Source organism: Dunckerocampus dactyliophorus, chromosome 2, assembly GCF_027744805.1.
Source record: "Dunckerocampus dactyliophorus isolate RoL2022-P2 chromosome 2, RoL_Ddac_1.1, whole genome shotgun sequence".
NCBI classification, from domain to species: Eukaryota; Metazoa; Chordata; class Actinopteri; order Syngnathiformes; family Syngnathidae; genus Dunckerocampus; species Dunckerocampus dactyliophorus.
The window spans coordinates 38,416,167-38,442,900 of record NC_072820.1 but is presented as its reverse complement, the minus strand read 5'-3'; the positions used below and the strand labels follow the sequence as shown (position 1 = coordinate 38,442,900).

The 26,734-nt window shown below is 38.9% G+C and overlaps 1 protein-coding gene across 3 annotated transcripts in view; it reads right to left on the bottom strand.

Annotated features, from left to right (window-relative positions):
• bahcc1b (BAH domain and coiled-coil containing 1b) overlaps positions 1 to 12,832 on the bottom strand; it is a 69,024-nt gene extending 56,192 nt beyond the window's left edge. The window contains exons 1-2 of one of the 3 annotated variants that reach the window (XM_054762250.1): positions 12,573 to 12,832; positions 1,406 to 1,739 (exon numbers count right to left, since the gene is read on the bottom strand). In XM_054762250.1, coding sequence (XP_054618225.1) covers positions 1,406 to 1,577 — 172 coding nt within the window. In that variant the 5' untranslated portion in view covers positions 1,578 to 1,739; positions 12,573 to 12,832. Of the gene's footprint in view, positions 1 to 1,405; positions 1,740 to 4,167; positions 4,413 to 12,572 lie in introns of those variants that run through there. The other 2 variants (XM_054762259.1, XM_054762242.1) reach the window with 2 other exon arrangements.
• Between the last annotated feature and the right edge of the window lie 13,902 nt (positions 12,833 to 26,734).

Genomic DNA, 26,734 nt, shown 5'->3' with positions numbered 1-26,734 from the left:
CAGACATTACAGAATCAGGTTTAAATTGGACCTTAATGCATGTGAGCGAGCAGCACTATCAGTCTTTGTGCAGAATAATCTGGTTAAGGCGTTAGGCAGGTTAGAAGTGTGTTCCTTCAAACAGGCTCATTTTACATGCATAAACTCTTTGTTTGGCGAATACTTGGGGGTGGAACAATTGCGGTTGAATTAGGAGAAATGCATTTAGTCACATAAAAAGTGAGTTTTTTTCCATTTGGCATATTTTCTTGAAATTATACAATTATTTTTTTATACAAAATATATAGATATATATTTATTGCATCGTTGTGTCGCATAAGAGTAATACATAATTTAAAATCTATATTTCATTTAACACATGCATTAGAATTAAATAAACATGTTCACAAATTGGATGTGCGCTATTTAAACTATTTTAAACTATATAATTTCACATTGCTTATATATTCAAATACGTTTTACATACTTTTGAGAAAAATGTATGATAAAATAAAAGTATGTAAAATTCTGGTAAGGAAAATAAAAATAATTTTGAAAGATATTTTAGTTAATTGAGTAATATGGATGTGTAAATGGAAGGGTGAATTAAAAATCTCTGCTACCTTTTTTTCTGTGCACAATTAATGAATATGCAAATAAGAGTAGATAAGTGGGTTCTCTATGCACACCAGATCTATAGGACTGAAGCACTGTGGTCCATTGAAAGAAACCGCTGCATTTGCAAATGTTAATTAATGAGCTCACTCATCTGATACGTTCAGGTACATCCAGTTCATCTCGGTATTAAACACTTATATAATTTTAAGTCTTTCTTTTTGCCTCTATAGGACTACTTCTCCACATATGTACCGGAGGTACCCCCCGCCCCCCACACCCAACCCCAACTCTCCTGCCCCATTGAGACAGGATACCAGAGCTACTTGTTAAATCTAATGCATGCACTGTCAACCCATTCGCACCCCATCACGTCGCCACTCAATATAGAAACCGGATTTTCTGGTATTACTCGCACCTCCATTAGGCAGAGCACCACCACCACCACACCTTGGGACCCTGCGTACCCACCAGAACCGAACCACCACCTCTCCTAGAACCTCGAGGAGGAAAGTCGTGCACTGGGACGCGCACGGTTAATAGCTTTAATTTATTGTTTAATGGGAGGTGTAAGCAGTGGAATTACCCAATCCTAATTAATTACGCAGAATGACAATGATTAGTACTTTACCAATTGATGAAACATATAAATGCATAACCAGCTTAGGCCAGTGGAATTGTAATGCACTGATACGATATGAAAACGTGTGAATAACTGCAGTGATAATCATTAATAACATGTGCATGTAGGCTATGGGCAATAGAAAATCTGTTTTCCTAACAAAGAAACAGAATTGCATGCAAAACTAACCTGAGTGCGGAGTCATGGAGAGATGGGACGAGAAGTATTTCCCCGGCTGAAAGTGAGCCGGGTGCTGCACGGAGCCGTGGCCGCCTGACGCCATCCGAGAAGTGGCGCCGTGAACCAGCGCGCTGCGCTCGGTGAGTAGGTGGTGCGGAGGAGCGAAATCACGGCTTTCCATCCGGGCGAGAAGCGATTAAATCCCAAATCCAAAGTAAAATCCGGAGGCACCGAAGGTCTCAGGCGCCCAGATGCAGAATAATCCCCTTTATGAACTTCGGGATCCCCTCGCATTGAGAGGAGTTTTGGCTTGGCGGGGTGGAAAGTGAGTCCCCGTCATCTCCTACAAAAGAGAAGAGAGGAGGCACGTCAAAGCTCTGACAGGAATGAGCCAAGCTGGGATAGGAGCCATGCAGAAGAGACTGACATGCAGACGGTAAACAAAAACAATTGTGTAAAAAAAAGAGCACATTTATACGTCAGTTATGCAGTACATTCAATATTACTGTATAAAAGGTGATTTACTCTAAACTACATGCATGCTCGACCCCCCCCCCCCAAAAAAAAAAAAACACGACGCACACACACACACACACACACACGCACACACACACACCCCATGCTTGCTAATGGAGCTACAAGAAAAGACAAAAATGGCTGCATCAAGAAATAATGACTGTTCAGACTTCACAGTCTAAACGGCAAAAATCATGTGCACAAACAGAACAGTTTGGTCCTAAATGATGACCATTGTTCTTCAAATTGCACATTGTTTACAGTGATAACACTGCATTTGTTCTGTCATTCACTTGTCATAAAATCCCATTTGTGGATGTATCTATAAGATGCACGTGTTTAAATGCATGAATGTTGACCCAAAAAGCACCTATGTGTATGGCTTTAATTTAAATGTGACAAATTTTATCTGTGTAACTCACACCCCCTTTTTGCAGGAGACGTCATGTGCTTTGTTTCTCATTAATGAAACAGACATTTCTATCTTGTATATGGTGTGTACAGCACACATGCATGCAGCAGTGTAATCACAAATCAAATCACCTTTATGCCTCGGCGCGAGAGTGTGGCAATAAACAGTGAAATAGGAGGAAATCATCGACTTTATATGTATGCCTTATAGCCAGGGTCATTTACTTAAATAGGACTCCCCGTGACGCTCAGATGGGGGAAAGAGACACACCACAGTAAGAGTCATCTATTGGGCCTTTCAGTGTGCATCTACAGCCCTGGAGCTGCTGATAGAAACACACCAGAAAGGAACAAAGACAAAAATAGGCTTCACTGGAGCATAGATTTTATGAATAAGAATGTGGAATGCATGCATTTTGTATGCAAACACATGTAGAACATTAAGGTGGAAGTTGCAATGCTTCACCAGGTAAAAGCGTGCATTTTGTATGCAATCATATGTAGAACATTAAGGTGGATGTTGCAATGTTTAACTTAATGTCAATATTCTGTATATAGTGCAGGAAATATCCAGAAATGTGTAATGTTATCCAGAGGGTGCTTGAAATATTATACAGACAAGTATTCAATTTACTGTATTGTAGTCTATATGTATATATATGACAACTTCTAATCACCAGAGGCGAAAATATAAGTGTTCAAAAGATAGAATTGCTGGCCAAAATGGACTCTCCCTTGTTACTGCATGCGTGGGGCGAAACAACGGTCTTTCTCCACGGGACAGCGATCATAAACAACTCATGCTCTGACATCGCTCTATACATTTTTGTATTTTTTTTCTTTTTTCCCCTGAGCCGTAAACACACACGTCTTCATGTTTACATTGCACGTAAACAGAGAGCCACTCTGGCTGCATTTAACAATCTGAATGTAAAGTATGGTGTTATTGCACGCCACGCAAACACAAATGACCATTTGGAAGCAATGTAGTGTCTGTGCATGTGTGTATGTAGAAGGTTCACGAGACTACCCCATACACACACAGTCCCACGAAGGGTCAAACACTGTAGTCAGAAAAATAAAACAACACAAGTTGAACATACTAGAAGGTGAATAAAAGTGACAAAATACCTGTCTGATCTTATGCATGTAACGTAATAACTGATGTGAAAAAGATTACAAAAATTCAACTTATAAGAATCTTTGGACAAAACCACTAAAATGCTTTAAATTGCATCGTAACCCAGGTTAAATGCAAACCCGTTACCTTCAAAAATAAAGTCAAGTCACACCGTATAACCTGGTTACAAAATCCAGGACCTGCAGAGACCAGTGAAACAGAAGAGACAAGCCCAGCCGAGACGAAGGAAATCTGGCGTCAGCAAAGCCTTCATGCCGAGCCGAGAGGCTGCTATGGGGGTATATTTTCTTGAGGGGAGGACTGCATGAGGGACATTGTTGCATACACAGTCACGCAACAATCAGGTAAAAAATATATCAAATATATAGAAACTAATTTTAAAATTAATTGAACGAATAAGAAAAAGAAATGTGGAAATGAAGGGAAGTGAAAATTTGACATTCAGTGCAAGAGGAGGAAACGGCAAGAAAGCCCTAAAATAAAATAGAACCACATAGAGGGTTGTATTTAAATCAGAATTATTTGGTAGAAGTTTTACTATACTGTACCTACAACAAAACATAGTCAATAATTACGTTTTAAAAATTAAATCCATTCTTGATTTTCGGTATTTAGATCCTATCGTCCAAGCAATACCCTATTCAGTGCAATCCACTGATGAGAAAACCCAGCATAAATACACAAATATATATTTTCTACTTACTGGTAAGTTATATCCCTTGCAAGGCGAGTTGTGTCAAACGTAAGGAAAAGTATATATATTAAGTAAAAATAAAAAAAAAACATGCAAAGTGAAAATCCTCGAGTCGCAGAGATGAAACATGTGGTATTGATTACATCCTATGCTGCTGCTGCTGCTGCATGCACACTGTGCAGTGCACTCACTGGAGGTATGGCAGAGACGCGCTGTGGAAGTTCAGGCTTGTAGTGAATCGAGGCTCGTTCATGCAGCCGGGGACTCAGACACGCCGGGAGGAGGAGGAGGAGGAGGAGGCGGAGGGTGAGGTGGGGTGGGGAGGGTGAACGCGCGCGCCTCCTGGTTTGAGGACGACAATGTGAAAGCGTGCCCGTGAGGCGCCCCCTCGTACCCACCCAACCACCCCGCCCCTCCTCCATCCGCCCTTACCCCACCCTATGCTTCTACACACACACACACACACACACACGCACGCACGCACGCACCACCCCCTCCGAGTCTACAACAAACACTCGTCGCCATTGGCTGTCCATCCTAGCCAATGAGGAAGTCCCCATAACAGAGGAGGGAAATGGATCAGCTTTTGATTTGTTGAAGCCCTTCTGTGCTCAATGTGCATGGGCACAAACGTATACTGTGCACGCAAGGCCTGCTTATTCTGCACTATTCTCACTTAAGATACACTTCTAATATTGCATGTGCTTCAGCTGTATTTTTCAACATCATATGATCATTTTATTGTTGCTCCCTTTGTAGATCGGAGGATTTGATTTAGTAGAAAATGCATACTGTAAATATCACTACATTTAAGAAAACACACCCCACAACCACAACATTTGGCAAATCTGCAAAATGTAATAAAAGTGCAGTATTAAAAATCTATTTAGAATAATAGAGCAGAACTTTATTCTCATCGTTATAAAATACAATAAAGTTCAATGCTACAGATCTATGCTCACACACACTATCTACTACAAAAACATATACTGGCCACTTATACTCTCTGTGCTAAAATGAATAATCCTGTTTAAACACTATTCATGTTTATGCTGTAAACAGCACACATTGTGTAAGGGTTACGTTGTGTAAGACAGCAAAAGAATATAAGAAATATACAAGCCACACCAAGTACACACTCATACTTCGCTGAAAATGTGTACTCACACAAACTACAGTAAAAGGATGTGTGCTCACATATACTATATGCTAAGAATGAATAACCATACTAAACTAAATAAGTCATTGCTTACACACACTAAAACTAAAACTGTAAACAGCACACACTATAGTAGAATGCAAACACACAATAATTCACCAACAAATACAAAAATGCGAATACCACTGGGCATCAATTTAAAGCAAAAAACAGTTCCAATAGCAACATTTGTTCAAATTAATCATTGGCTGTCTTTTGAAGGACGTTGAATCTATGTGGGGGGGGGAAAAATAGAATTTCGAGATCTCAAGTACTGTACTATTATAAACACACAAACAACTGAATGAATCCAGATGGGATAAAAATATTGCTCAGTTTTGATTGACACTGCCCAGTGATAATAGTTTAACAATATTTTAATTACTGCTGTTCGTTTGCAATGGTGTACTGCATCACCTTGGGGGTGTCTTTAACATGTTTTGGACAATTAAGGTAACCAAAACATTTAAAAGACCTGTCAATATTATGCAGTGTTGTTCAATATTGTGTAAACAAAACAAAAATATGATTATCTATGCAAAAACAATGGCAATATTTTGACAGTCCTTGAATATCAGCAGTGTTCAGGCTTTTAGGGAAGGGGCGGCAGCTTGACAAAAATAAAGAAAACCTGCTAAAGTTAACTTCAGTTACGATTAAAGGCAAAATGAATAGATTTTTACTTCCTACAGTGAGAGTGTAAGGTCGAGTCAAGGGGTTAGAAGAACCTGAACAAAATACGCCGCAGAACATTTTCAGGGAGTTGTACTGTATTATATATACATATATATTCTGAGAAACACTGTTACGTAGGTTGCAGATGAGTTTCCAGATGCCACAAAATTATTAAGGGTGTTTTTGAATAAGTTTGGATACAAGGGTGGCAAGAGAGCTTACCTTTGCAAATGTATACGTTTCATTTTGCTATTTTTATGTTGTTCTTTTTATGTTCCTGGACACACACACACACACACACACACACACACACACACACGCACACTCTGACTCGCTGTCCTCTAGGTTAGCTTTCCCATGCTTGGGTAATTTAGCCCATTACAAAGTGTAAGGATCCGTGCTTGTGTGTTTCCACGTTGAAATATATCAGCTGCTACAGGCTAATATTCCCGTCCTGGTTTGTTTACACTGGCAGGGAAAGAGTTAACCCGACGCCGTCCCTACGTGGCTCCTGATTGGCTGGCACGCTGCCAAGGCGCTGTCCATCATCGAGTGTAAACAAGGCTCTGATTGGCTGCTGGCCAGTCCGCACTGGGCAGCCTGAAAAAAGCAATTACTGCCCCTGCGGTTTCAAGGCGACCCCGAGCCGAATGATGAAAGGAGATAAGGAGAGGCCGGTTTCAAGGCGACCCACGCTGTGAATTCCGTTGGCCCCAGAGCAAAAGGAGAGTCAAGAGTGACTAAATCAAAGGGAATACGGTAAAAGGCGGGGAAATTACACGCAGTATGACATGTAGCGGCTGTAATAACAATAACAACAAGTTTGTGTTTGGAAAATGAAGAGGAGTGCACGGCAACCGGGATGCAGCTGCTGCGAGAAGGAGTCCCAGTTTTCCCCAAACACGAAGGGTGAAAAGTTTGTAATGGACAAGGACGGCGGTTTAAAGTGAGTCCTGCAGGCCTGCTCAAGTCACTTGAGAGATTTTGTCACCTAAATGCGCAGTAGCGATACATATCTCTGATTGCAAGGAGCCGCTATTGTTATGCTACTCCGTAAATGTGCACTTTTATCTTCAGTTGAGAAGTGTTCAGCATCTCAAACAAAAGGTCAAAAATTGAAATGTAGAATATAGGTAAATAATTTCACACTGCAATGAAAGAGCACATTTTTCTAATCTCTAAAAGACATGAATACAAACAAAAACAAAACAAAACACGTCCGGACAACCACAAGATTAGTGCCTATATTGTGGAGAAGAAGCCTTCATAGCGGAATCAATTACATATGGCTTGCATGTAATTCAAATAGAATAACGCCGTAGCAAGTAGATTTATGACGTGTGTAATTATATAATCGTTGCCCTCTTTGTTCATTTAAACAACAGCATGCATTCATCATAACCTTGCCTTACCACAGACTAAAATAAATATTTACATGTATGTTTATACTACATACAATATATAATGTATGCATCAAACTTGAGCTATTGTCACCAAACTGCAGGGAAACGTGCAACTCATGACAACAGCTGTTACAGTATTATATTATACAATATATGTTTTAACCTTTTTCCATTTAAACAGCAGCATGCATTCCACAAAACATTGTCCTTAACACACTTACGCGCGCACACACAGATATTTACATGTATATATAATTTATGCATCAAACTGTTGAGCAATTGTCATCGAACTGCGAGGTTAAAAGTGCAACCCATGTCAATAGTTGTCTTTATTATTTATACACAGAATTACACAATTAAGATTTTTTAACGTTTTTCCATTTAAACAGCAGCATGCATACCACATAACCTTATCCTTACCACACACACGTATTTACATGTACTGTATATTTTTATATTAGACATACAATTTATGCATCAAACTGTAAAGCGATTGTCATGAAACTGCAAGCTGCTGGCCAGTCTGCACATACAACCCATGACACTATGCTTTACCACAAGCTACATATATACAGTATTTTAATATTCTAAAGGTGTGCAGCAAAATTACATTGGGAATTTTGAAACAAAATTAGATTTAATGGTGTAAGTCATTTATGCATTAAATAAACTACACAACTACCGAAAGAACATTGATATTGTTAATTATTGCATCCCTATACATGCTGTTTTATACCATTCATATATTGTTTTTTGAATGGTTTCATGCAGCATACATAGGCCCACCAAAAATTTTAAATCACATCCCAGACAAGCTCTTGCAGGTCTCAGAAGGTTAAAGTAATTATGCATACGTGTATACGTATGCAGCATATGCAGTACTTGTTATTTTGCAAGGTTTTTATCAGTTCACTTTATCAGAAACAATTACGAATCCATTTTAAAGCACTTACAAGATATGCATTTCTAGTGTATGGCTTGTCATAGTTTTTGCAGGTTCATTTCACTTAAAACGTGGGGGTTTTGTGTGCATGTATGTGTGTGTCCCTGACCAGTGTGCCGAGGGTGGGGGTAGATGGGTGGCTGGGGAGAAGGGGGGCGCACGGATAATTAATGCGGATTGACTGATTGCTCTTGAAACAGAGCGGTCCTGCGCTCGGATTGTCCTCAAGCAGTGAAGCGTCCCTGATTGACACTTTCCACCTTCCCCTCCTTCGCCTTCCATTCTATAGGGCCACGCTCTTCTGCTCCTCACACTACCCCGGTGCGAGGCTCCTTTTCGCCGGGCCGAGGAGCCTCACGTCCCCCGGCTATGCCTGCCTACAAGCGGTGCAACTCGGCCAACTGAGACAGGGGTGTGGGGAGGGGGCTTCACTAAATATAAAACATGTAAGAATTGCATTTGTTTCCTGCATAACAACGCAGTGCAACCACTTCTAAAAGTATGACTTTACATACTAGTATAATGCAAAATAATCATTTTCTCCTCTAATGTAAGATAACCAAAATAGCTACCTTTCTTATATCAGTGGCCGCAAGTTAGGTAAAAATGTGATATTTTAAGATAGAAGCAGCTCTCAGTATATGATTCTTCACTCACCAATATCATATCAAGTTCCCTGTGCCTATGATGTGGTCTGTCAGTGTACACAGCAACAGTTAGGTTTGTCTAAGGCAGGGTTGTCCAAACGTTTTCCTTATACATACAGAATTGTTAGTTTTAGTTTTATAGTTTGGTTTAGTTGTTGGGGCCCACTTTTTATATTTTTCACATTTAATTAATATTATTAACCACGATAAGACCAGTCCAATAGGCTATAGGTCAAAGTATCCTGAGCAAAATAAAGAAGAAACACACTACATGCCAGATTTTTGCGATAAATTACAAAGCAAATCTTGCATAAATGTGTATCCTGGAAAAAAACTTGTACGTATTTTGGGGGTCCCAGACACAACCGCCCAAAACAGCACCAACCTGAGAGTGAGAATTAGCAACAGGACATCCGCTTGACGCCAAATCCAGTAACAGATGTTTATCATGAGAACATGCACGGCAATCAAAGAACCTACGCTATAAGACGCACAGATTGTCGGACATTTTAGTGTGTAGGTGCCCATTTATTTCTTTTCTGCGTGGTCCAAAAACTTTGTCATAATGTTGTAATGTTTCCAATGTTAGTTTTATTTGTTAAATATGCGTCTGGACAATAAAAAAATTTGCTGCGGGCCTCAAATGGCCCAAGAACCACACTTTGGATACCCATGGTGCAAGCTTTGGAGTTCTAAATGTGCAGTGTTTCTAACAGTTTGCCTTCTCAATATGATGCATTGCAGTGCACACACACACACACAGCTGAGCTTTTGTGAGCTTTTGTAAGTAAAAAGGTGAACATTAGCAGCAAATGACTAAATTGACTTAAAGTAGGTGCCATGCCAGCCACTTTAATATTGAATGACCACGCGACCACCTTCCCCTCCCTTAAAGAAAGTCATAATTCACAGCCAATGGGAAACATGCTTGGTTTAAATGAGGTCCAAATGGAAAGTCTCCACGGGTGCCATTCAAAAGACAGCCGTCCATTTCTGATAGAATTACCCAAGCAGGGTTGCTCATTGGGGGAAGACGCCAGTGGGCTCCCCTGAAAAGTGGTGTAACAAAAGAGACAACACAAGCATCATTTTTTTTTTTTTTTACTATGTTGATGGCCAACATCTCGTAAATATAATGCTCACGCAACAGACATGAAGTCAGAAGATGTACAAACACACACAATGTGAACTTTTCAAGGCTAGGTGGTCCCAGTTGTGCAGACAAATGAATAAGACGCTCACCAAAAGAATGACTCACATAAGCGACTCAATACAAACGGTTGTCTTTTAGAGGAAGATGATGAAGGAGAGCTAGATGGTGGTGCAACGTGGGGAATAGTTCAGGCGCCAAATTAGTACCTGCCACAACAGATATATATCCAACTGTAATCAACTCCAGGCCTGCGTGGAGACCAACAGCAGCATCTACAGTATTTATGGGCCATCAAAACATGCAGGTAGAGGCTGTAATTAACGCTACAATTTATAGCCATAGCGTGTTGACTTGCGTGTGTTTACATGGCAAACTTGTGTGTTTTATATTCACGTAGAGAGGGGAAAAAGATGGATTTTAAATATTGACAATACATTTGCAATTTACATTTACAATTTATATTTCTTGTTTGACAAACAGACTCGGTCTATTTACCTCCTTACTGTTGACTGATATGTTCTTGCCTGCATGCAAACAAGCAAGCACACTTGCCCATGCGCCTGAAAACAGAACTCACAACCGTATTAATTGAACATTACTGACATGTTTTGTAAAATTCTAAAATGTCCATGAATATTTTGTTTGGGCTTAGCACAGTGGAGCCTGTATGCATAGTAGGGCAGCATGTGGTCAGAAGGTCACGTGACCTTGTGCAACTCAGCACTCATACTTGGAAGATTCTTTAAATTACATCAACAAAAATTGATCTATGGAAGAGTTCACTATGTTTGAATTGTTATTTCAAAATATTGTAAAATTTCTACGTTTGGGTGTAAATAAAAAATAATGTAATTTTTCATGATATATCATATCATCATTATACAATAGGGGTGTCCAAACTTTTTCCTGACAGAGCCACATACAAAAAAATTGAAGGATGCGGGGCCACTTTGACACATTTTGTACATCTTAACTTTTGTTTTATAGATAACAAAACACATTTGTGTAACATCTAATAGGCCTATACTGTATGCCATTAATAACGATTCAAAGAAAAAAACCCAATAAAAAACAAGCTGTTCACTGAAAATGGCCCCCAGATTGCACTTTGGACATTGTTAATTTATTCCTTGTTGTTATCTAATCAAAGTATTACTTATAGTTGCCTATTATAAAGTGTTTCTGTCCATTTTTACTTAGTTTTTTTCTTCCATTACTGAATAAGCTATCAACAAATTCTATTACCTCTATTATCACACTGTATTTTCTGTCCCTATTAGAAAATGGTATGTGGACATGTAATTGGGAGTGAACAAAACATGAGTTAAGAAAAACATACTACCAGTTAATGGCTAAGACATACTGTATGAGAGGGGGTAAGACTAAATAAACTCTACTTCTTCCTACTTCTATTTGGACATGTTGCATTGTGCAAGTGTAAACATGTGAAGTTCTTTTATTGTAACTGTGTTAAGCATGTTTGAAATAAACCAAACATTTACCAATATCATTATCATATGCTCTAGAATTGATGCAAAAAAGCCTTTGGACTGACCAAAATGCAGGACTAAGGTCAAAATGAAAGATTTTTAACATTTGCATATACATTATAGCCAATGTGGTTCTGAATTATTAAATTATTTCCTGCAAATCTGTTAATAATTTTACACATCCATATACATTTTAGATATTTTTAATTAAATAATGTTAAATAAATAATAGTGACCTTGTTATGGTAACATTTTATAATAAAAAATGTGCAACATATTCTGCATTGTCTTATTCTGCCTCTTTGTAATAGATGTGTGTGTGATGTAGCCAGTGGTTATATCAGCTTTCTCTTTTGTGTGTGTGTGTTAAGTTTTGTAGAGGCTTAGTTTGAAACCAACATAGAGTGATGCTGACTAGTTGGGAAGGAGTGTTACGCACTAAATGTGTGTGTGTGGGGTGTGTGTGTGTGTGTGTGTGTGTGTGTGTGTGTGTGTGTGTGTGTGTGTGTGAGACGCAGATATTCAAGGTGTTGTGCAACAGAAGCTTCAGCCAAGTCTATGGTGCAAAGCTAAAGGGAGAGCACATTTGACATGCTTGAATCGGCATGCTCCACTCTTTGACACCACATTGCCCTCAAGAGGCCCCAATTGACAAACCTTCCAACATTTACTCGATTTCCAAGACAAATTTGTCACGTAAGAGCCATAAAGGATCCATCCGTCCAATTGCATTGACTAAATTGGCAAACACTGAAACAGTGATTCAAAGTCATATTGGAAACTGCACAATAAGGAGTTTTAAGTGCAAACAAAGCGCGTAATTACGCATGATAATTTGGACAACGCAGCTTTGTGTTATAGTAAAAGTACTTACATTCATAAAATGTACTGAAAACAACACCTACCTCTACAAAAGACGGCCTCTTTTTGTCCGTTTAGAAGTTGGACCATCAATGATCAACTATCCAAAAAGTCAGTATGTATCACACTAACTTAAATAGTTGCACCTCCTTACATCCTCTGTTGTGGGATTTTCCCCGAACAAGCAAGTACCGGATCTTGTGGACAGGAGGCTCCGTGACGCAGCGTAACAGTAAAGTTAAGTCAAGGAGCTCAATGGTAGACATTAAAGCAGCAAATGAATGGAGAAACACTCGCCTCGCTCCTTCCCTTCTTCTATGGACCTTTCTTGATTTTTTTTAAATCATGGGAGGGGGGAAAGGCACATCATCTAGCGAGTTACACCCACTTCCACTTTTGCCACCGCATATAAAGTGTCACACGCGCACACACACACACACACACACACACACCTCCATCTATTGTTTTGTTTGCAAATGTGATTAGAGTTGTTCCGGATCTATGCAATGGAGTTGGAGGAGGTGCTCAAGGCCTAAACAATCATTCCACGTGCTCAAGTTTCTTTCTCCTTTAGCAGAAGTTGCAAAACATGTGCACAGTTTGAGTGTGGAGAAGGTGGATAAATGCTCCAAGCTGGCAACAAAAGTCACTGAAGATCTTATTTATGTGCAATAGTTTACCCAATAATAGAGCCAACTTCCGGCTGGAGGTCATAGTGCAAAGACAAAGAAAAATGACCGACGCATTGCAGAGATTTTACAAGCATTTTGGACGCAGGCACGCACACGCTGGTCCAATTGGAGGAGCGCTATAAACATTAAGCACTGGCGTTAAAGTCCACGGCATTTTCCACGCACGTCCCTTTGATCACGTCCAAGCGGTCCGGGCAAGTTGGTGCGTTAAAAAAGTGAAGCGAGGAGAGAGAAGGTGGGGAGTTCTGCCGCGGCGTAATGACAGTAGAAAAATAAAATACACGCAGACAATTTCCACTCCATTTCCAGTTTTACGCACCAGATAAATGGAGGCGTAAAACGAACGACAAGCGGAAGACGCTATGAAGGAAATAATTGAAAGAAACGAGGTGCTTACACTCTCCTACCCCGCATTTTTCAAACATGACCCCCCAATCCCCCACTCACACCCACACCAGCCCCCACCGAGTGGCCCAGTGGGTCACCGCTTCAACAGCACCACGTCACGACGTTAACCCCCGCGTGACCATGTCCGGAACACAGGCGCACGCCTGCATGAGCACACACACCATGAGAGGGATATATTGGATTCCATGTATGAAAAAATGAAAAACATGAAATTCAGGTGAATGGGAATTCCTCCCACACACTGCAGCTCATATTAGGATGACATATTCGATCCAAATATTAATATTATCATAACAGGGTAGTATAAGTACTGTATCAGATCAATAATAGCGTGATGAGATTGATACTTTTCTTCTATGTTTCTTTTCACATTTTTTTTTGTTGTTTTGCATATTGTATATATTATTTACAAAGTCATGGAATAAATCCTTGCACAAAAAGGCAAAGAATTTGAATGGGAGCCAATAGCTTTTGCTTTTGTTTACTTCTTTTGCATTACTGACTTGATTTTGCTCAAGCAACTGCATGTAAAAAACGCGAATAAGGGAACATATTATTTTGTTGATATTTTTATATTGTCTTATATTGCTGCATTAAATCCTGTTAAATTATTCACAAATAAGTGTGCCGATACAAATAGTTGTTGTTTGCCTGAAATCTTTGTCCTGTGTTTTATTCTGATTATGAGGATAAGCGGCATAGAAAGTACATGTATGGATGGATAGCCTAATCATAATGTACACACATACACGTTAAAGGCGAAATCATTCATTGATCTTGAAAAATGTTCAAGTAAAAAGTATCAACATCGGAAATGTTTATGCTCTGTGCTGTAATTGTAACGCTCGTCTGCGTCGGTTCACGACTGAGTGCTTCGTGGATGGCCATGGCAACAGTGCTCTTTAATAGTGCATTTTAGAAGCTTGTTGTGAAGTCTGAGCTGGTAAAAACTCTGAGTCAGCAGACAGCATTTTGTTTTGCAATATTTGATTGAGTTTTGTCACATAAGTTACGAAAGCTGCTCAATCATAAACGGGTTGTCTTATGCAGTATTCAAGGACGTCTTATATTCAGGTAAATATAGTACTATCTTGAGGGAGAATTGTACTACCTTGTTAAATCCTGCAGGCGGTCATAATGTTGTGGCCGCTTAGTGTATTTATTCAACTGCTTTTACACTAACTGACTTTACTAAGAAACTGTACAAAATGTTAAGCACAATTTTCTTGTAACACGTCCCAAACTTCTAGAGTGATACAAAAAATGCATATCTGGCAACTAAAATTGTTATATTTTGCCACAAAATTGCAACATTGTACATTAGTTTTACACAATCATTAACCCAAACTGAACTCAGTTTTTTAGTACATTACCTTCCTGCAAAATCCTGCTTAATTCGTCTGAAAACACTTTCGCAGTCCATCCGAAATGTCAGACTAAATACTATAAATACGGTATACTAAGTACAAAAAAAATATACTGGCAAGTGAAAAGAAGCCTATAAAGATCCTCTCACCACATGACATCTAACAAAAAGATCCACGCTCAACAGGCCCCAACAGACAAATCAGCTTAAATAAACTAGTCAAGCTCAAGCAAAGTCATTCTATTCCAAAGCAGCCCTCATAGTATGTTGAAACTAGGAAAGTATTCTGCACACTGAAGCAACAACACACCATCCTGGACGCTATTGCTTTGTGATGATTGATGAGTAAGGAGGTGTCAAGCTAAACTACACCTACTCAGGAGCACATTTATTTCACTATAATTGGTAACGCCTCCAAATGTTTTGGAGTTGTTTCTTAAGTTGCACACAAAGTCGAACTACCATCTTGCATGATTTCAAGCAAGAACCTGTCCCGGCTGCTCAGTATAATATGGCTAAAGCAACAATAACATCACATCAATACCGAGGGAAGACAAAGATAAGGTACACGTCTAAGTCAGCTGTGTTTCGCCTTCAAACTTACCTCTCGAGCGCAGAAGCCGCAATCCTTCCCTTTGCACGTCTGCTATCACTTCTGCATCCGTAAATTGTCATCGGCGTTTCTGGTGAATACAGAATTTATCGTTTAGTCAAAATCTAATGTCTTAACTTATCTACATGCTATGTGTTTATTTAGTAATATCACACAGTAGTAACTTATTTTTACACTTGTAGAACATTTAAAAATGTTAAACACAGTTTTGTCTGATGTTGACTCCTCAGAAATTCTTTCTCTCCGCTTCCTTATGCGCTACATACTGTATCTATCATATCACGAAATGTATTTATTTTACTTTCATTTAGTTGTATTATACCGTGGTTAATTTTTTTTTTTTACAATTTACATAAAAAAAAACTCTTATGTATGAAATTGAAACCGCTTCAGCAATTCTCCCTCTACTTCTTGATACGCTATGCATTGTGTCACATCACCTAGTTCATTTATTTTAGTTTTATTTTGGTGTATTATAGAGCAGCTAACCTCTTTTTACACTTGGATGACAGTTAAAAATATTAAAATGAGTTATGTATGAAGTTAACTCCACTTCAGTAATTTTGTCTCTTCACTTACCTATGCGCTATGTGCCCATCATCACCCAATTCATTTATTTTAGTTTTATTTAGCTGTATTATGCAATGTTTTTTTTTCACGTTACATTTTTAATGAAGTGGTATGTGTGAAGTTGACTCCACTTCAACAATTCTTCCTCTACTTCCTGGTAAGTTACGCATTTGTCTCATCACCCAATTAATTTATTTTACTTTTATTTTGTTGTGTTATCGAGTAGCTAACCTCTTTTTACACTTGGACGACAATTAAAAGTGTTATGTATAAAGCTGAATCCACTTTAGTAATTCTCTCCACTTTCCTATGCTCTATGCATCTGTCACTCGACCAAATTTATCATTTTATGCGCTTAATTTTATGTTATATTTATTTTAGTTTCATTGAATTGTATTATACAGCTGTTTACACTTGTACAACAGTTAGGCCTGTCACGATAATCGATAAATCGATTAATCAAAGAATCAATTTAAAAAAACGAAGTTGATAATTATGCCGGCCTCGATAAATTGACATATGCATGCATGCGTGTTTCTTATCCTCGTCTCTCTAAACCACACAGGTTGGATGACAACTCTGCATCTGTCTGTGCGCATTGGTTCTATAGTGGAATAAACGAAGAGAGTGAACCCTCCTCTCATTCAGTCTCTTTGTGGAGGCGGGGCTACTAGTGAGTGGATAGATAGTGCTAGCAGCAAGTTAGCCTCGTGAGCCGGCATATGCTTACATGAATGAAGGCACAAAAGCGATGGTTTCTAAGGCAAATGCCAGAGTCCCAGGGAGGAAATATTTTGGTTTTAAACAGAATGAACATGGTGAGCGCATGAACACCAACGAGCCGATATGTCGCGTTTGTTCGAAAGTAGTGACGAGGAAGAATGGGAATACGACCAACTTGTATGCACAACCGTTTTTTTTTTAGTTTTCAGCCAACGCTTACTCAGGCATTTGGTCGGCAAAGTAAATATAAACAAAATAGCGCAAAATGGTGCACGGTCACAAACTGTCGCTCGTTACGTTGCAAAAGAAATGCAACCTTTCAGTACGGTTGAAAAGCCAACATTTTGGGAAATGTTAGAAATGTTTGACAGACAGTCCGAAGTGCCTGGGAGAACATACCTGTACATGTCAGAAAACAGCAATTCCTGAACTGTATAAGTATGTATGAGTGAAAGAAGACGTGTTGAAAAACATTTCTTTATACTCCGCCACCACAGATCTGTTTTCCAGCTCAAATATGACCCCCTACAGTTTATAAAAGTCAATTTTATTAGCATTGAGTTACTTTTTTTGTTTAATTTCTTATGTTTGTTTAATTTATTTAAAAGCTCTCGACATTCCAATTACAATGTTAAGCTCTTGATTGAAATTGAAGTTTATTGCTTTTGATATGATATACTCTCATTATTATGCCATGTAATTAATGAAAAAATTGTCTCAAAAAATGTTTAAAATATCTAATATTGACAATAATTTGTAGGACAATTATCATCCAGCAAAATTTGAACATTTTTATTTATATTATATATTATTATATATTATATATTATATTTATTTTTAAATAGCGTTACGTATCAAGTTGACTCCACTTCAGCAACTCTCCCTCTGACAATCTGTATGACAATCAAAAATGTTAAACTTACTTAAAATATTGCCTGTAGACCCAATAATGGTTTTATGATGGTGACATTATTTTTTTCTATTTTGATCATTCAACCCCTGGGGTTGCACTGTATTTTGTTGCTGCCTTTGTTAAAATTTAGGTTGTTTTTTTGAGCACTTCAAACATAAGCTCCAATTCCCATGCTACTGTATTTGCAAGCACCTTAAATAACTCAACAAATGAAAGATTTAGCAAAAAAAGTAGAATATTTGGCAAGAAATCAACTACGACAGACAAGGGACCCTTTAAGACCTCTGTTTGATTTAAAAATTCTTCTGCTCTAGCTCAGCTTTTTTCTTCCTGTCATAATCCAAATGCCTCCAATCCTTGTTTTTTCCCCGACCAAGCTGTAACAGGAGATTGCGCTCATACTGACCCCTGACTGAATAGTTAAATAGAAGCCATCCACATACTCACCCCATCCATCTATTTCAACTCTGATGAGGAACAATTGTAGTGCGTTCAGTCAAACTAGGAACGCCTGCAGCCCTGAAACGCGACCCTTCGCTCCTCATTAGAACAATCCCAGGCAAGGCCAGTTTACAACTAAAACCCCTTTCTCTCTCTCAGTCTCTGTGTGTGTGTGTGTGTGTGTGTGTGTGTGTGTGTGTGTGTGCGTGTACATGTACTGTATGTGTGTTATTGGGTAAACATAATTCAGTGGGATAGACCTACAAATATCATGTTGTTTTCATACATAAATACATACAGTATGTAAAATTCCATTCCTTTTTACTTTGAGGGCTGGAAAAAGTCTTGAAATAGTCCAGTGTATTCACAGTGGGCCTTATCATTATGCTGCAACCACACGTACACAGGAAACATCTGTAATATTCATCACTAAACAAGTTAGCTGCTAAGGAGACAATACTGGTCTGTCTTCAACAAAGAAGGAAAAATGTAAGGAGATAATCAATTCAGTCAATCATGATGTTTGAATTGATTCACCACATCTGATGCTTGTCATTTGCTTACAGTATGCCAGACGTGCCCAAAGTGTGACCCAGGGGCCATTTTTGACCCGCAGTGTGTATATTATTGGCCATTGTCATAAAATTCATTATTAACAATATATATAAGTAGATATAACATTAATTTGCTCTGTCACCTATAGCACAAAGCTAAGATATGGATGTTTTGTTCAGATAGCTTAGCATATATTGACCTACAGTACATGAGATTGGTTTTAGCATCTTCAATGCACAAAATATATCAAAGTGGTCTTCACGTCCTTTAATTTTTCAGTATGTGGCCCTAGCTGCAAATCATTTGGATACACCTGGCTTATGCTGTAATGCAATTGTTAACCCTGGGAATGTGTGTGCGTGTGTGTGGGTGTGTGTGTGTGTGTGTGTGTGTGTGTGTGTGTGTGTGTGTGAGAGAGACACACACCTGCGATAGGTTAAGAATCAGACGTTAAACTTGCCTCTGGTTCCAATTTTAGTGCTCGGCTCCTTTTTTGGTAAATGGAAACACTTCAAGATAGCACCAGATGTGAAGATGGTGCTGCTTTCTGCAGGTTTTTACACGGTCATGTGATTTTTGGTGAGCAGAGGTGTGTTTACGCACATACACACACAACACACACAGAGAAGGCCCTCCTTAAGTTTATAGAGGTCCCCTGACCCCATAGGTGAGCTGCAATAGCCGCAAGAGCTAAAACAGCAAAGCATCCTGGGGCGTGACTTTTTGCCAGTACACTACAATCACTCATCTTCCCACACATTTTGTAATCGGTCATAAGAGACTATGACATCACTGGATATACAGTGGTTCTTTTTATATCGGATCAACCACACTGTATGTCTCTATGAGTTATGTGGCATATATATGCATATGCAGAATTAAAACACATTGTGCTCAAGAGACAAACAGAGACATCGCTTCAGTGTCAAGCCAATAATGCCATCGTCCATCCATTCCATTTTTCTTTTTTACATTGCAGCTGCTAGTGGAGCAGCTGGAACAAAGACAAAGCTAGCTTTGTCAGCCTCCTTTCCATCCTCGCTGCCTGCTGACGAGCCCACTTGTTCTCTGTGTCACCCACCCTCTCGCCGTTTTCCAGTCTTTTCAATAAAAAACTTATTTTCTTCCTGTTATAATGTAACCCTCTCTCTCGCCCTCCACATCTGCATCAGCATCACGCGGATTGCCGTGGCCGGACAGGCCAGTCGATCTTGGTCACGGCCTCACTAAAGAGAATAGGAGAAGTGCATGTTGTGTGGTCAGAGGTTCACTCGGGGCCAATACGATCAGTTCGACTCAAAGGCGGGTCAACGCACTTTTACTCTCCTCCTGTTCTTTGAGGTATCTAACTTTGCGATATAACTTTACCTAGCCACTTATTCCCTCTGCATGGCATTTAAGCACTTGGCTATTAAGATTAACGTATCTTTTTAATTCGTCAATTTCATTTAGGTTTCTTCGAAGTAGTAATAAACCAGGACAAATGGTGAACATTTAAAGTGCTCATAATCTAGTTACAGTGGTGTGAAAACGCATTTGCCCCCTTCCTGATTTCTTATTGACATTTCTTAGTTTGTCACACTTAAATGTCTTAAATTAGTCAATAACAACACAACGGAACACAAAATTCTGATTTAAAAGAAACTTTTTGAGAAAAAAACCCAAATGTACATGGCTCTGTGTGAAAACGTGATTGGCCCCTAAATTTAATAAGTGGTTGGGCCACCCTTAGCAGCAACAACTACAATCAAGAGTTTGTGATAACTTGCAATGAGTCTCTTACAGCGCTGTGGGTGAATTTTGGCCCACTCATCTTTGCAGAATTGTTGTAGTTCAGCCACAGTGCAGTGTTTTCGAGCATGAACTGCTTTTTTAAGGTCATGCCACAGCATCTCAATAGGATTCAGGTCAGGACTTTGACTAGGCCACTCCAAAGTCTTCATTTTGTTTTTCTTCAGCCATTCAGAGATGGACTTGTTTGTGTGTTTTGGATCATTGTCCTGCTGCAGAACCCAAGTTCGTTTGAGCTTGAGGTCACAAACTGATGGCCAGACATTCTCCTTCAGGATTTTTTGGTAGACAGCAGAATACATGGTTCCATTTATTACACCAAGTCTTCCAGGTCCTGAAGCAGCAAAACAGCCCCAGACCATCACACTACCACCACCATGGCGTCGGTTCAGAATACTCGATGGGGGGGCATGTCAAAATCACCACTTAATTTCACTCCTATTTCATAGTAGTTTATTTATCTATGAAAGCAGTATGACAAAAAATATTTTATTAAGTGATTACTTTCATTTTGTTTTGTGTTTTTTTTTGTTTTTTTTGTCATGAGCACTTTAACCCAGCACTATAAAGATCGTGTTTTTCCGTAGAAAAAAGTCTGAAAGACTGGTCGTCTTATCGTCGGGGTTTAGAAACGTATCCATGCAAACCAAAAAGGTGGCACCCAAAATTTTCCCCCCACAAGCAAGACAGAGGTTTTCTTCCTATCACTCTCACACATTAGTGACCCAGACTCAAAGGTTGGCCAAGTTAGCAAGCAACAGAGGAGGAATTATGATGCTAATTTTAAGATAACGCTGAAGCAGCTTTTTGTCTTATATTCACGCTTGTCTTATATTCGACATTTAAGACAACTGCAGCTCTAGACCAGTGTTTCTCAACCTTTATTGAGCCAAGGCACATATTTTACATTAGAAAAATCTGTTCTCGTCTGCCAATAAAAGCTAATTTGTTTTCTTATACACTCACTGGCCACTCATGAGATGCAATGATAACTGTATCAAAAATTATGTCTTTAGAAAGGTAATCATGCTCACTTTAAGCTTAAAAATTCCACTACTAGAAAGGCACTCACTCAGATTGCAGACCTCTGCCAAGGTTAAGACTGTGGTCTGCATATCGGTTAAAAGATTCTGGTCTGCATGTCAACACAAAAGGATCCCTGGACAAAACAATGGTTGAAAAAACAATTACATTCACATTACTACATGCATAAAAGCGTGTAGTAAAAAGGCAATTACTGTATGTGCGCTTTAGCACATCTGCATGTGCAATCACTTCAAAATGCAACCTCAACTTCCCTGACTTGTGGCTTGTTTCAAGTACATGCAAGGTGTTGATTATTATTCATAAGTGGCGATAAGAACTACTGATGATAGAACACGTCAAGTCTGGGTGCCTTGGGTGTGCTGTGTGGTGTGTAGATGTGTTATGTCTGACAAATTCTGCAGATGACGAACTGCAACCATGCGGGATTCAACTTTGAGAGGGGGCCAATTGCACTACAATAAAATTGCAAAAAGTGCAAAAAAAGGCAAGTATGTAACAATGATATATTATTCCTTGCTTCAAGAAGTTACGTGAAGTTACATTTGATCTATGATGTATAGTAGAATGTGAATGAGGCTGCACCATTTCCATTTGGACAGGGGTTTGACGCTACCATTGAGAGCAAATGACAAGGAGAGAAAATTGTACTATCTACACTTTATTACCAAATTTAATGGGTTCTTTCTGAGGAAGTACAGGTTACATTAAATCCAAAGAGTAGCTGTTGCTCTATTTTAAAAAGAGCACTGTTTCCACTTGCTTGTGTGTACACGCTCTGTTGAACATGGGACAGAGTGAGTGTTGAGATACAAGCAGTGAGGAGAGAGTTCAGAGAATCAGATGCTCACGTGTGAATATTCTGCTGACCCACATGAGAAAACAATAACACTAAACAGGCACAGCAAAATACTTCCCTCAAGGCCACAATGTTGATCAAATGTGACCAAAATGTTTTCTACTCTATGGAGTAACTGTACTCTGCTTTCTCAACATGTAGTAGCAAGTACTAGTAGTACTAGTACTAGTAGTAGTAGCTTGGCTTCTTACTTTGTCCGTCTTCCCCACTCACTTTCCAACCTATTAAGGTTATAATAAATAAATTAGAGGCTAACTAGTTAGCTCTGTAGCTTGCTATTGTTTGAAGCGGCAGCCGTCTCTTCTGCCACTTCAGAGATCCTGTAGCCTGCGCATAAGCGGTGCGCAATGTGGTGTAAACAAAGCTAGCAGTATTGTCGGAGTGTACGTCTATGTATGGCAGATTCATGTTAGACTGGCTGTCCTGTTTATCCACCAACTGACAAACGTCATAGTGAGAATGGATGATAGGCTGATGTCCATCGTTTTTTTAATGCCATCAGATCGACCCACATCACGTTTGAGCTACTACAACAACAAAAAACGTTCCCAATGCTAACGGTGAGTTATTATGTCTTATTATTGCTTATCATCTCTTATATTAAGTAATATGAGTATAAAGGTGACTATAGGGGTATTGTTTAATGTCTACATGTCTCCCTAAATGTTAAAAAAAAACGTTTTTAGAAAGTCATAACCAAGTTTTCTATGCTCCAACTATGAAAATATTCAATTTATTAATAATGAATCCTACATCGCAGAGATTCATCTATTGTGGTCGGGCCTGGAACCAGTTAACCGCAATAAATGAGGGACAACTGTAATTACTTAATACTTTTCCTAACGACATTATTACATTACTCTTGTAAAAAAAACAACTTCAATCTTGTAACTTTAAGCTTTTTTCTTGTACATGTCCTTTTTTTGGCTTTCAGTACGTAATCCTTGCAGGTCCAGGAGTAAACATAGCCTATGAGTGGTGATTAGAAAAATATTTGTGGTTATTGTTACAATTACTGTGAGGCTATTGGTTTACATTTTTAGTGGTGTAAAACTACTGCAATACAGTCATCCCTTGCCACTTTGCGGTTCAAATTTCACAGCTTCACTCTATCACAGTTTTTCAGCTCAAGCACCACGTTGCTCTTCCCTTGATGAAGTTTCAAATAATGTTGTCTTCTCCTCTGCTGCTGACGTAAGGCAAATAAAGGAAGAGGAGTGGTGGGGTTCGTTGATTGTGCTCAAACACACACATAGATGAAGGCCGCACCAAAATACTGCAAGTTTATAATACAGATGTATGCCTTGAAGCCACTCCCATTCCTTCCTCGCCTCTTGATCAACCTGAGTGAGCGGGCCTACTAAAATAAAATTTTAGTGCTGCTGTAATGTAGTGGAGCAGCTTGGCGCCGCAGCTAATGGGGGGATCATATCTATATCGCTGTTCCTACACCCTTCTTCATGTTCAACCCTGAGCGCCTGTCATCATCCCCGCCTGGCATTTGGCACAGGATCCAACAAGGAGCTAAAGTTCAAACGTGTGCACATAAAATGAAAATAGAATTACAACAATGTGATATGCCTGCGCTATAAATGCGGTGAAATAAAGCTACTGGGATTTTTTTTGCTATTTGTGGTTCTTCTAAGTGGGTTTAAAGAACAGTCATTACAGGCAGAACTATAAAACAGATAGAAGGCCTACCTCATAATGGTTTCAAAATGTGGAAGTCAACTAAAACAGGCCTTGAATGTGCCACAAAAACTTGTAGGTTTAACCGGCATCATGTGTGATATCATCTTTGCTTTTTCTTGGCTTTTTTGCTACACTTATATTCAAAGTAGTATTGTTAAGCGTCCAGACAGTCCATCTGGAAATAATGCTTAGTTGAAATTTGGAATGAACAGCTGGTAGCTGCAGGAATGAGGAACTAACATTAACTACTAGTAATAGCCACTGTTAAGTTACCTGCTTTATGTGTCACTTTTTATAAGGTAGACTTCTTACCCTGTGTGATTATTAATGTTTTTTTTTAATGAAATGCGAGCGTGTGTTATTATTTGAATGCATTTATATTGCATCTGTGTAGGCTCTCAGTCGTACAGGAGTTGTCCATCGAGGAAAAGGCTTCTTGAGACGTCATCTGTACTTCTGTGTAGAAGGTGTCGGACGTTTATATTGCAGTTGTAAACTTCAATATTACATAGTACAGTTAAAGGTTTTATTATTGTGACATTTTTACTCTGGATCAGATTAATTCAATTTCCATTCGTTCTCTTGGAGAAAATTGCTTTGAAATCTCAATAAATTGGAAATTTGGTCCAAAAATTACAAATTAGGAGTGTTAGAGTGATTAACTTATTTTTACACTTGCATGACAGTTAAAGTGCTCATGACACCAAAATACGTTTATCAGGTTATTTTTGCAGTGAAAAATAATACTGATGTGTACTCAAATGTTGACATATTTACCTTTTTTTTTTTTTTTTTTTTTTTTTACATTTTTTACCACTGAAAAACAATCCTGTCACAGGCTGGAGAAGGAGGAAGTGACTTCACTTCGAGAACTCCACCTCTTGGAACTACGCATGGAATACAATGCAAATATATATTTTTTATAAAGTAAAGTGTGGTACTGAATGTGTATTAACGGAGGGTGCTTCTACCATCAGCTGTCCTGACTATCTTTCCTCGACTCAAACCAGGATCTGCGAGTGAAAACAAAAGAAGTGTAAAGGTGGCAGTAAGTAAATCCACATTTTTTTTTTTTTACAAGATATATTCTACAAATCTTAGAATAATACTAAGGGTTTACTTGTCAAATTTCAAGGCTAGCTAAACAGGGACCGCTGCTCACTCTTGTATCTTGTATCTTGCAATTTCTGCATAAAGCTGTCTGTGTCCATCACTGCCAGTCAAACAACATACTTGTTGTGGACATTTTTTTTTATGTGTTATAACAGATGCCCACTGAACTGCTTTGTCAACACATGGATGCAGCTCTGGCTTCCAAAATTGATATAGTGCCAACTGACAGTGTTCACTCTGTAAATATTGAAAAACTAAGGTATACATATACATACAGTACACAATATCATTGAATGTTATGATTGTGTTATTGTTGTGAATATTCCTCTCTTTGCTTTGCTGTGCATCCATGGCTGAGTTCTGATGAGTCTGGTTGCTGGAAAGCCTCCCCGGCATGACGTCACAGACAAGATGGCGGTGGTTCACAAAGCTCGCCGGGGGGCATTCGACAATCACAACTTCATATAACTTGTATTTTATAGTTCTTAACTGGCGGATGACAGCAGTATGACAAAAACGTTATATTAAGTGAATACTTTTTTTGAATTGTTTTTTTCCCCCCCAAGCATTTTTGTTGACCCTGTGAGGACAAGCGGCATAGAAGATGGATGCATTTTTGGTGTCATGAGCACTTTAATGTTAAGCTGTTGTGGCATCTATTATGTTGGACAAGTGTAAGTTTATATGAGTTACAGTATATGAGTGTGTATATGTAAAAAGTGGATAAAGAGCACAACAGCACTTCTTGGAGCCACACAGTCTGTCACAGATCAGGCTGAACAAACACAGCTCATTAGCATTAAAGCTAAAGACGCGCTAAATGTCGTGTGCTTTCTAAAAACACTTTTAAACTGTCTAAATTGCGGCACCAAGGCTACATTTTGATCAACACACTTCCAATACACTGACATCCGATTATAACACGGGACTATAAAGACCGCTTAATAAAGGTGTTTATGATGGCAACAGTTTGCCTCTGAAATAGATTTATTCTTTTCTTATGGTAAAAATTGTTTTGAAAGCTGAACTAATTGGAAGTGGACCAGCATCCTGCAAGATTCTGCCGTCTCGTCACAAATTTGATAATGAATGTGCCTTTTCGCTCCCTTTATGGACTTGCTAATTAGATATTACTGTCATGGCTGCAGGTGAAAGTGCTTGTGCATCATAGAGTAGAGCATTATTATCTTTATTATTATTATTATTATTATTATTATAGGCCTTTCTGAAGTTATCCATTAAATTTGGGGTTAAAGTCTATTTGCATCCAAACAAAGGGGACTTGGGCCATCAATCTCAACGCTGAGGGGATGGGGGTGGCTTGCAGAGGGAGGGTGTGTGGATGGTGTGTGTTTACGTGAATGTGGGGGTGAAGCTGATAAATCTGTTGCCCTCAGGGGTGCGTTTAAATAGGTGAGGACTGACT